This window comes from Cydia fagiglandana, chromosome 4 (genome assembly GCF_963556715.1).
Source record: "Cydia fagiglandana chromosome 4, ilCydFagi1.1, whole genome shotgun sequence".
NCBI lineage: Eukaryota > Metazoa > Arthropoda > Insecta > Lepidoptera > Tortricidae > Cydia > Cydia fagiglandana.
In genome coordinates this window covers 5955018-5966655 of record NC_085935.1, presented here as the reverse complement: position 1 = coordinate 5966655, position 11638 = coordinate 5955018, and the positions used below count along the sequence as shown (strand labels likewise).

The 11638-nt window shown below is 38.2% G+C and overlaps 1 protein-coding gene across 1 annotated transcript; it reads right to left on the bottom strand.

Annotated features, from left to right (window-relative positions):
• Positions 1–615: 615 nt before the first annotated feature.
• On the bottom strand, positions 616–9017 carry LOC134663352 (uncharacterized). Its single transcript, XM_063519715.1, has 4 exons — positions 9002–9017; positions 8781–8892; positions 8233–8343; positions 616–1330 (listed from the first exon to the last, which is right to left on the bottom strand). The coding sequence occupies exons 2-4, from the start codon at positions 8885–8887 to the stop codon at positions 616–618; spliced, it is 933 nt and encodes a 310-aa protein (XP_063375785.1). The 5' UTR covers positions 8888–8892; positions 9002–9017.
• Between the last annotated feature and the right edge of the window lie 2621 nt (positions 9018–11638).

Below are 11638 nucleotides of genomic sequence, written 5' to 3'. Positions count from 1 at the left end.
TGGCATGTTACGAATAAATAAATTATTCTTATTGTCTCGCATAACATGTAAATTACTGATTAGTCCCCTAATATTCATTTATTTATTCATGTGAATCGTGTAAGGAATTTATAGGTATGCTGGAATGGGACGGGAAAAAATATGTTGTCAAAGTACATAGACCGGAAGACAGTGACACATTTTACTGGGTCATTTGTACCAGTATGGCGGTTCGTCAGGGGTCTAAGTACGTAATGAAGGAAAGAAAAATGATGGTCATAGCGCTGGTACCGACGGCCCAATCGCGTGGGCGTTAGTCGAACGTGACGGATAAAATACGAGTGTCGAACGATTTGTTCCACAAAAATCCTCGTATTTTTCGATACCTAGTCCATAAAAAAGAAGTAGGCGGTAGACAGCCCGCCATACTGAGGCGAACACATTAATTAAAAAAAAACAATTCAATCATTTGTGCCAAGCTAATTTTTGCACAGGTGATCATCGTCGAGCAGCCATTCATGGACATCACCATGCCATACTTTTCGGATGGTTCCAAATGGCCGCCATACCGCAAGGGAGTTAATTTATTTTTTGCTAAACGATCACTGTCTCTCGGTCTAAAAGTAATAAATAAAGTTATCTTACCATTCCAGATGATGAATTATAATTATGACCATATGATCGTTTGAGCCAACCTCCATCGAGATACACTGTCGTATATGGCAATCCGTTCTCGTTAATTTGTCCCTTTTGAATGGCAATGTCTCGTTCTTCTTGTCCAGCTTTCATAATTACTTCAGTTAAATGGTTTTCCCAAACCTCCCCCAATTCTTTTTCAATGGAGCGAAATTTATTGCTCGACATTGTTGGGATATCCATACAGCTGGTAAGGTGTGCTGTAGCAGCATAGTAGCTGCCGGCCGATACTGTGCCCCATACGAAGGCTTTATTAATGTCTTCATTTTTTTCAGTCGAATTTTTGAAGACCTTTCCGCAAATCTGACATTGAAATGTTAGAACACTATTAAACCCGTTTCTAGTCTCTTTGACAAATTTTATGGTCGAACCTGGGCAGCTGTTTTTGTGCCTTTCAACGATAAAAGCCCATTGGAGGACATGGTTAATGTCCACAATCCGATAGCCAGATAGATCGCCTAAAGTTTCGTGGGGAACCGTCTCTACCAACAGTTGGTGACTTTCCACGTCCGGGTCAGGATTTGGCCAGTTTACTTCGACCTGTTTTGCAGGTGCTTCATCGCCAACTGCTCGAGGTGTGCTTGAGGTCGACGTGATTGGGGCTTCAAAACGAACAGTTGGTGGATTCTTATTTGCGTACGTTTTTAGTGGGATTCTGTAAATGATGATTTGATGATATTTCAATTTCAAGATTTTCAACAACCGGCCAAGTGCATGTCGGACAATAGTGACGGAAATAGTGTGGACATGAAGAAGAGACCTTTAATTAACATACATACATAGGGTAAACCCTCCAGTGAATAAATAATTACGTTCTTATTTATTAAATGAGGATTCATTAAATTGCAGATAATTATTGAAATTAATAATGAATGCTGAGAAATGATTTTTCAAACTTGGATAATTCCTTAAGTGTTCATTCACTGGAGGTCTTACCCTACCAAATTTCAGCACTGTTCTAGAGATTTCGAGGTTAGTCCTACTGCGATTGTGCTATTACTTTATACCTACTGTACGATTCCTACCGCGGGCGGCTGAGTCGGGCCGCGCCGGGAGCGCATTTTCAATGTGCTTATACATTGTGTAGGTATAGCAGAAGCGATGGAATCCGTCGGGAGTCCGGAGCCGTTCGCCTCCTCCAGAAGCCGAACGGCTTGCGAGAAAATGGCTCGGTTCGGCCGTGCCTCTTTAGCTCCTACATTGTAGTACGCCTTGCAGGACTACGGAGCAAGAAATAGCTCACACACGGTACTGTTTTGCCGTCCATCATCAGTACTGCTTCGTTTCTCACAAGTGTCGGTCTACTTACTCTTGAAAATGTTACGCATAATAAAAAAAAAAGAAAATAGCTCTTCTGCTATGTATTTTCTGCATAAAAATAAAAAAGAGTGTGGGAAAAAAAACTGCTAAAAATTCGCCAGAGAGCGTCATATTTCTTCAGTATTGGTAATAATTGTTGCAATGCCTATTCCTCCATTATTTGTTGGAATGATTGGGTGATTTCTGGTCCCAAAAACAGCGGTTTTCTTTATAAATTTCAAAAAAATGGCGCGCACTGTTATCATACGTCAAACACGGTAGTCCGCAACGTAGGACGACAAAGCTGCTATAGAAATTTTGTTGCTAAAACCTCGTACTTATACTGTACATGAGAAATATTTCGTAGTGTGAACCTAGCCATGTTTTGTCTGTGACCTAGCCTTACTTGGTTTTAAGACCTATCGAACATTGTGCCACACGCAATTGATTTTACTGAACAAAAAACATTCTTCTTTACATGTATGATGGAGTGCCACTCCTAAAAATATTGTTTTCATCTCAGCAGCTCGAACGGTACTTTGCTACTTGAAACATACATACAATCACGCCTATTTCCCGGAGGGGTAGGCAGAGACCACGGATTTCCACTTGCCACGATCCTGACATACCTCTTTCGCTTCCTTCACTTTCATAAAATTCCTCATACACGCTCGCCTGTTTAGGGGGCTCTTGATCTGGCCTTTTTTCAGGATTTCTCCAATATGATCAGAGAAAGTCTGCCGAGGTCTACCCCTTCCAACTCCAACTTCCACTTCACCCTTATACACTCTCTTTGTTAATAGCCTTTTTTCACTCATTCTTTCCACGTGTCCAAACCATCTCAATTCTCAACATACCTTTCTCAGTTGTAATGTCAATTCTATACATTGTTGTTTTTAGGGTTCCGTACCTCAAAAGGAAAAAAATGGAACCCTTATAGGATCACTGGTGCGTCTGTCTGTCTGTCTGTCTGTCTGTCACAGCCTCTTTTCTCGGAAACTACCAGACCAATTAAATAAGTTGAAATATGGTACACATATGTAAATTAGTAACCCAAAGGTGGACATGTTTTTTTTAATAATTTTAATATACATAGATTCGAAGTTATGTAAGACTAGGCGGGCCCGCGGCTCCGCTCGCGTAAATGAAATAAAGAGTTTGTCTTATGTTTAGTTAAATATCGACATTAAATATTATGTATTCAACTCTGCCAGGGTTCATAACTCTGTGATAGGGACTTCTTATTTGTAACCGTTATTTGGATAACTTAATTCGCATATTTCTCAATAAATCATGTCTAACAAAACTTCCGTGAGACACAGACATATCGAGCACATCGAACCTTAAAATGTCGAGCGTTTTTCGACTTAAAATACGTGAGTGACCCGTTCTTAATATATTTAATATAAATAATGTCATTTTAAAAAGGCAAGATTGTATTTTTTTGAGTGACCCGTTCTTAATATATTTAATATAAATAATGTCATTTGAAAAAAGGCAAGATTGTATTTTTTTAAATTATTATTTATTTATAAGCTCAGTCCAGTCAGCAAAAACGTTCATTAGATTAATTTCCGCCTTAAGATGAATGTGGACGACCACCGCCCATAAATCGCCTTTTCATACAAACGTAGGTAGTCCCCATTTTCCTTTCTGGATATTAATAATACTTACTATAGTGACGCAACGACCCAAAAAGAGTCCTGGCCTCCAACACCAGATCACGCCATATTTCTCGGTCTTGCAATAGTTCTCGCCAGTCGCTATGGCCGTGGTTGAGCAGGTCTTGAGCAACGACGTCGTTTCTGCTGTACCTTGGACGTCCAATCGGGTGTCTCTCATTTCGTTGTCCCAAGTACGCTCTCTTCACGGCACAATCCTCTCCCATTCTCTCCTCTAACCTAACCTAACCTAACCCACTTTTGTTCGGTTCTGTGAGGATCGCAGTTCAAACTTAACCTAACCCACTTAAAGGCGCATGCGGTGCGGTGTACGGGGGTTTGAGCGGGAGGGGTTTGGCATCATCATATTTTGTACCTACATTTTATGGTTAGTAACCATAGTAGTTTATTTAGTTTAGGTATCATAGTGGTTTTCCGGGTCAAGGTCCGAGTCCGGGTCCGATCCCGGGTCCGAGTCCGGGTCCGGGTCCGAATCCGGGTCCGAGTCTAGGTCCGGGTACGGGTCCAAACCGGTCCGATGAGTCCGGTTCTGGTCGGAATCCGGGCCGCAGTCCAAATCATAATCGAAATTCGAAATCACCAAACGTGTACTATGCGTCGTTGAAGAGTTCTGTTCTGGTCATCATCAGCAGTTTCACTTCATCAAGTGCGACAGTTTTTAATGAAAATGCTTGATTTTCTGATGTAAATACAAAAATTTCTATACGCATGCCTTTAAGATTTGAGGAGTTCCCTCGATTCCTCATGGATTCCATCATCAGAACTCGAGCTTGACAAAAATGTGGCTTAAAACTTAACTTGCTTAACAAACATAACAAAGAGGAAAAATAGCCAAACGTGAACTATGCGTCGTTGAAGAGTTCTGTTCTGGTCATCATCAGCAAGTCCACTTCATCAAATGCGACAGTTTTTAATGTAAATGCTTGATTTTCTGATGAAAATACAAAAATTCCTATACGCATGCCTTTAAGATTTGAGGAGTTCCCTCGATTCCTCATGGATCTCATCATCAGAACTCGAGCTCGACAAAATGTGGCTTAAAAACTTAACTTGCTTGACAAACATAACCAAGAGGAAAAATCGCTTTAAAACTTAACTTGCTTGATAAAACATAACCAAGAGGAAAAATCGCCAAAAGTGAACTATGCGTCGTTGAAGAGTTCGGTTCTGGTCATTATCAGCAGTTCCACTTCATCAAATGCGACAGTTTTTAATAAAAATGCTTAATTTTCTAATGTAAATACATAAATTACTATACGCATGCCTTTAAGATTTGAGGAGTTCCCTCGATTCCTCATGGATCCCATCATCAGAACTCGAGCTTGACAAAAATGTGGCTTAAAAACTTAACTTGCTTAACAAACATAACACAGGCGAAAAATAGCCAAACGTGAACTATGCGTCGTTGAAGAGTTCTGTTCTGGTCATCATCAGCAAGTCCACTTCATGAAATGCGACAGTTTTTAATGAAAATGCTTGATTTTCTGATGTAAATACAAAAATTTCTATGCGCATGCCTTTAAGATTTGAGGAGTTCCCTCGATTCCTCATGGATCCCATCATCAGAACTCGAGCTTGACAAAAAGGTGGCTTAAAAACTTAACTTGCTTAACAAACATAACGAAGAGGAAAAATCGCCAAACGCGAACTATGCGTCGTTGAAGAGTTCCGTTCTGATCATCATCAGCAGTTCCACTTCATCAAATGTCACTTTTTTGGATGTATATGCTTAATTTGTTGATAAAAACCTAAAAATCATTACATATATGCCTTTAAGATTTGAGGAGTTCCCTCAATTCCTCATGGATCTCATCAGAACTGGGTTTTGACAAAAACGGGACCAATCTATATGCATATACATACAATATAAAAAATAATTATCAAAATCGGTCCAGTGATGACGGATATATGGAGTAACAAACATAAAAAATAAAAACATACAACCGAATTGATAATGATAACCTCCTTCTTTGAGATTTGGAAGTCGGTTAATTAGATGTTATAATGACATAACATCCATCGTAAATTTGACCAAGTCCTAGATTTTTCTCAACTTTCGGGTCAAATATCTCAGCCATTATTAATTTGAGAGAAAAGTTTATTAAGAAATAAAAATAAGTTTTTGTCAAAAATTACATTTTTGGTACAAGCTTTTATCGCTGACTATACTTTTCTTACGACAGACAACTAATACTCATCGAGACAGTTCTAAAAACGCCAAACACAATTAGGTTGGGTTGTTTCATCACAGAGTTCCTATGGCCACCTCCTGTCTCTATCATCAGACTGGCTCGATGGTACCATAATATTGCATTGTCATCCGATTTATACATGCATGCAAAATTTCAGCTCAATCGGAAACTGGGAAGTGGATCAAATTTAACTTGCAAGATTTGATTACACACAGACAGACAGACAGACAACGGTCAGGTGAAACTAAATAAAAACTTGTAAAAAAGTGATTATTTCATCAAAATATTGTAAATTAGAGTGTGTTGCAAGTGTTTGTGAGTGAATATACAGGGTGATTCAGGAGACGTGAGCAGGACTAACACTGCGCATTTCGTAAATTATAAGGAATTGTCTCGTATCAGTATTAGTGAGGTTAACGTTAATTTTCTAGTCATGTTGAAAAAAAAAGTTATTAATTTATTTACGTCATGCATGGTCACCCTAAAATTAGAATACTAAACTACCGATATTCTGTTTCAAATTGAATGTCATCACTGTCATCACGGACTGGTTACTTTTGAAAACTCGTATCTCACTCAAGTTTGACAGTTTATTTTCTTCGTAACAAAATGCTGTCATTACGGTTAATGAGGTTTTATGTGTATTAATTAGGTCTTGTAGGGTGACCGTGATTGTAGAGAATTAAATTTGCTCTCACTAAAAAGTTAAAAAATAGGAAAAAGTGTGGTTGTTTCACCTAAACACGATGGTGATCGATCAATTATCAGTTACTGAGTGTGCAGAATAAGTCCTGCTCACGTCTCATGAATCACCCTGTATATATTTGTACATAAGAAGTAGGGTTTGCACGACGTACCGAAATGTATGGGAAGATCCGCGGCTCTGGATCCAGATCCGGATAATTTCATACATTTCGGATCCGGATTGCAAACCCTAATGAATGTAGTAAATGTTAAAAGAAGTAAATGTTATTGGTAAACTTGTCAGTTAAAATGGATTTTTGCTTTTTTTTTCGTAAAACTTAGTTTTTGCAAAGTGTTACTTGTCACTTTTTGACATCTATCAATACGGATATTTAGACTACGTTCCATAGTAGCAACGTCGCCATCAAAAAGGCGTTTTGCACTATGTAACATTAAAAAATTGTTTTGTTTTTAAATTGGTATGAACTCTGAAACTAGGCGAATTTAAAAAAAAGTTTATAGGATATTTTTGTCTCTAAATATGATCGCGAATACGCTGTAAAAATTATTCGGTTTCCTCATGTTATACACCGTGACCGTGTATAATAAATGAGTTTCAAACCCTAAGTAAAAGCTAATACATGAATATGGTGCATCACATAAAAAAATGAATATAATGTTTTTTATTAAGAATTTATTAAGGACTATTCCGTTCATTGACACTTTTTTCCTAAAATTTATACTTTCCTCAAAAAATGTAAAAAACTGTGAACCGGGACATATTTCATGCAAAAGGGGGGGAGGGGGGCTGCGTCAGGGGGGGGGGGGACGCTAGTGTACGTAAAACACCATACCCTAAGGTGTCATATTACATTCATAAAAGGCTGGCTATAATTAGTTTTTTTTTAAACACAATTTGACCGAAATACACTCTACGACATGAAAGTTGGCATTTTGAAAATTGACATTATAAAACACAGACCAAACCTTTAGTTGGTAACTGTGCGGTTGGCAAATAAAAAAAAAACATTTGGTTGGGAAATGAAAATTCGGCGAAATAAAATTCCGCCAAACGTGAGTTGGGAAGTGATAATCGGCCATACCATTTTCGACGAAAAATATGAGAACCGTTTCCCTCCCTTTATTTCCGAAACGAATGGGACTCAGTTTTGAAAAAAAAATATACAAAATAGTTCTTTACCTATATATAGATGACAGGAAAACCTATAAGAAATGTGCAGTCAAGCGTGAGTTGGACTTATGTACGGAACCCTAGAAACGCGAGACCGACTCGCACTTGGCCAGTTTTTGTATAAACTACGAGCATCTTGCAATCTCACACCACACACACTTCTCAACGCTCTCATTTCCACTGCATTCACTTGGCTCTGATGTCTCTTCTGCCATACCCAACTTTCGCTACCATACATAAGTGTAGGCACCAACACCATGATGAACAGCCAACCGTGCTTTTTGCGACACCTTCTGGCAGCTCATAAAAGCGTTAAGCGCTCGATTCACACGATTTCCAGCATTCACTCTCCTTTCAATATCTTTATCATGCTTACCGTAGGTACCGTCCCGTCCCTAGTGAACAAGGTTGCCAGTTACACAAACTCTTTCACTAGACCGCCTGATGCAAAACACATTGTGACAAGCCATTATCTTTTAAGAACGCTAACAGGTATCAATTTACTTACTCAGCATTAGTTGAACCATTATTTATCACCGTTTGGGCATTTGACGGATCGTCACACATCGTGACGTCAGGTGGGTTATTCATTTGAACATTACGCCAAGCCACGTTTCTTCTGGAATTATGATACCATTTATTATGTTAATTTCAACTCGGTCCGCAAATTTCTGTGAGTAATACTCATAGCCGCGAGGACAAGAAATATTATAAATGGTTGAAAAAGGCAGAATTACAAAATTAACAACATGGCAGAAAACCGTCGAATACGGGCAGCGCACGAGTAGTAGTCGTTGTGCAGCAGTGCACATTTTTTAAAGTTTAAATTCATAATTACTTAACTATAGTGATGATGATGATGATGTGTCATGTACAGTCGCCATCAGATATATTGGAGCGGCCAAGGTGCTCACAAATATCTGAACACGCCTCTATTGTCAAGGCGTTAGAGCGCGTGTTCAGATATTGTGAATACCTTGGCCGCTGCGATATATCTGATGGCGACTGTACCTAGAAGAGCCTAGTATGATTTGATATTGACAGTGAAATACTTACGAATTGGTGCCATAATGGTGTTGTAAGGCAGCTTGGACTTGACGCCGTTTCCTTTTTCCACCTGACCACTGATGTTTCTTGTATGCAGCTTTGTTAGTTCTTGTCATGTTAACTATGTAAGGGAAACTAAGTTTCATAATCATAATGTAAATAATATTCTCCTATTCATATAGGAGAATATTATTTACATAAATTTATAAAACGATTTAAAAATAACGTACGATTTTTCTTCTTAGGCAGAAGGTATTGTGTGTTGTATTGTGAGTCGTTGCTAAGCGACGGACGTGGCGCATCGCGCAGGCGCGCGGACTTAGGCGCGTAGAGAGTGGCGAGCCGGTGGTCGCCACAGCGTCATTCCGGGTATGAACTAATGCTTAGTAGAAGTTGACCTCCAAAGGAATCGTGATTCTCATCATTTCCCTGCGAAAACGAATCGCCTGATATGAAGGCAACAATATCTAGGCTTTTGTTGTACGGACTGACATTTTTAATGACTTGACATTTATTACTTACCTATATACAATGAGTTTTGGTGTCTTCCGTATAAATAAATCGACCCATGAAATCCCAACTGATCACAACTAAAACCATGCGATATTCCGTATAGCATAGTCTAATTTACGGTGAACGGGAAATAAATCACGCGGTAGGTAGGTAGTTTGAAAAAATGGATGTAGAAAAACGCTCAGGTTATCTATGGAATAAAAGTACCCTTCACACTTTCGCGGGCTCAATGATAATGTTTTAGAAATGTTATAAATAATGAAATAATTTTGATAATTCAATGAAAATGCATTTATAATATTAAAAAAAGAATATTATAATTTAAAATCATTATAAATTATTACCCACTGCCAATCCAAGATTGGAACTGGTAAATGATTGTCGAAGATTCCTGGAAACCCTTTAGAAACCAAATCAGGCTTGACCTGCGATTAGTAGTTACCTACATAACTAATCAAGGGATTAAATTTTACTGGTAATGGTTTGTAAGCTAAACCAGTACAATATATTTTGTGAATCATATACCTTTACGCTAATACCACCTATCGAGCAAATTAGGCACTACTTAGTCAGGTCGCCTGTGGTAAAGTGACATCTTTGTTGGTTATGATTAAACTTAACCTCGCCATCTTGTTTCACATGGATAGCGTAAAGATCACTCACACAAACAAGCGTTAGAGCAAAATCTTCTAAATTTTTAAATGAATTTGTAAATAATATCATTGAATAACTGGTCATAATTTTTCATTTTGCAAAAACAAACGATCCATATTAAGATATGGATCAAGGTTTAAAGTGCGGGAAATCAACTTATTATGAGAAAATCTGTAAATACAATTGTATGAAATTCAGATAAGGAGAACCACCTTAAATTACGGGCAGCGTGAAAATCGTCCGGTAATGTGTTGAGATTGCCCGTGGGACTGCCCGGGCGTATCATTTGCGATCGTGCCTTTAAGTGAGGGTAATGGGCGTAATCTTTGAATTAGCCGTTACATCTTATTGAATCTTGTTCTGTTTTTAAATAAATTATACAGTTATAGACCGTTGGTATTTGTTGCTAGTGTTACAGTGGTTAATTTCGTTTGGTAAAGTTATGATTGGTTGCAATGCAACATTCTCGTGCAGTGTATACTTAATAAAGCTGATAGTGGACCAAGCGTAGCAGATGTTTCACCACAATAATGTTAGACAGATGTAAATTATAACTTTAAATAAAGGAAACATAGGGAAAAAGTGGTTTCAGTTAAATCTCACGAAATTTTAGTATGATATTAATTTGGCTCTCCTGATTATTTTCTTGTATGGGCACAACTCTCTCAGAAGTAAACTTTCTATATTTAAACACAAACTCTTGGAATATAAAATGACACTCATGTAGCTATTATTATGTGGTGGAAGCTTAAGGCCCCCCCACATCTGGCGTCTTTTGAGCGTCGGCGTCTGTCGGCGTCGGTCCAGCGCTATGGAAAATGACGTCGCTGCGCAGTTGCGTCGACGCTGCGTCGACGTTGCGTTGACGTCGGCCATAAAATTGTAGACGCCGACGCTCGAAAGACGCCAGATGTGGGGGGGGGGGGGGGGCTTAGAATTTGTTGTCTATTGAGTTAAAATGTATGAATTAACGACGCCCGATACATTATTTAACAGGACAAGTAATTTGTTTAAGTGAAATAATAACTCTTGAAGGCTATTAACTCTACAAAGTAAGGGGTAGAATAAAGCTGTACGTAGCAGAATTATTTAGTGCTCTATAAAATCTTTTTGCAAATGGCGCTGGATTATGAAATAATTATAAACGGTGTAGAACTAAGCGTCTCTTGAGCGAACAAAGCATAAATTATTTACGAAAATATATTATTAAATAGGGTGAGGTTGCGAACAATGTACCACTATAAGTATGGATTAAATCGGTCCTGCGTAAACGTATCGAAATAATGTAATTGTTGGAATATTTCTTGGTCATCTCGCTTTAATTTGCCATTAATACTTAAACAACTCGATTTTCGACTTAAAATACGTGGCTACTCTGTTTCAATACCAATATTTAATATATGGCTGAAATAAACGTTTATGAGATGACTTAAAATTGACTAGTCAAAAAAGAACTATAATAATTGTGAGAAAAGTCAAATAACGCAACAAAAAACTAAAGACGCGTTCATTTAATTTACCTCTGGGGCATTTCACGCCAAGCGGGCAGCGAAAAAAGTGTCAGGTCATAGAATTTGCTGAAATTTGGAATAATTATACTACTCGATATTCTAAAAATACGCATTCTTTTATTTTTTTTTTATTTGGCACCGTTTCCGGTTTGGAAGCATTTAAAAAATGGACGAAAATTGAGGAGAGCA

Excerpts from the sequence above, each read along its gene's own strand:
- LOC134663352 (XM_063519715.1), bottom strand. The coding sequence starts at position 8,887 with ATGACAAGAACTAACAAAGCTGCATACAAGAAACATCAGTGGTCAGGT. Across the intron at positions 8,344-8,780 it reads CACCATTATGGCACCAATTC|AAGAAACGTGGCTTGGCGTA; the intron begins GTAAGTATTTCA and ends TCATAATTCCAG. Across the intron at positions 1,331-8,232 it reads AATGGTTCAACTAATGCTGA|AATCCCACTAAAAACGTACG; the intron begins GTAAGTAAATTG and ends CATCATTTACAG.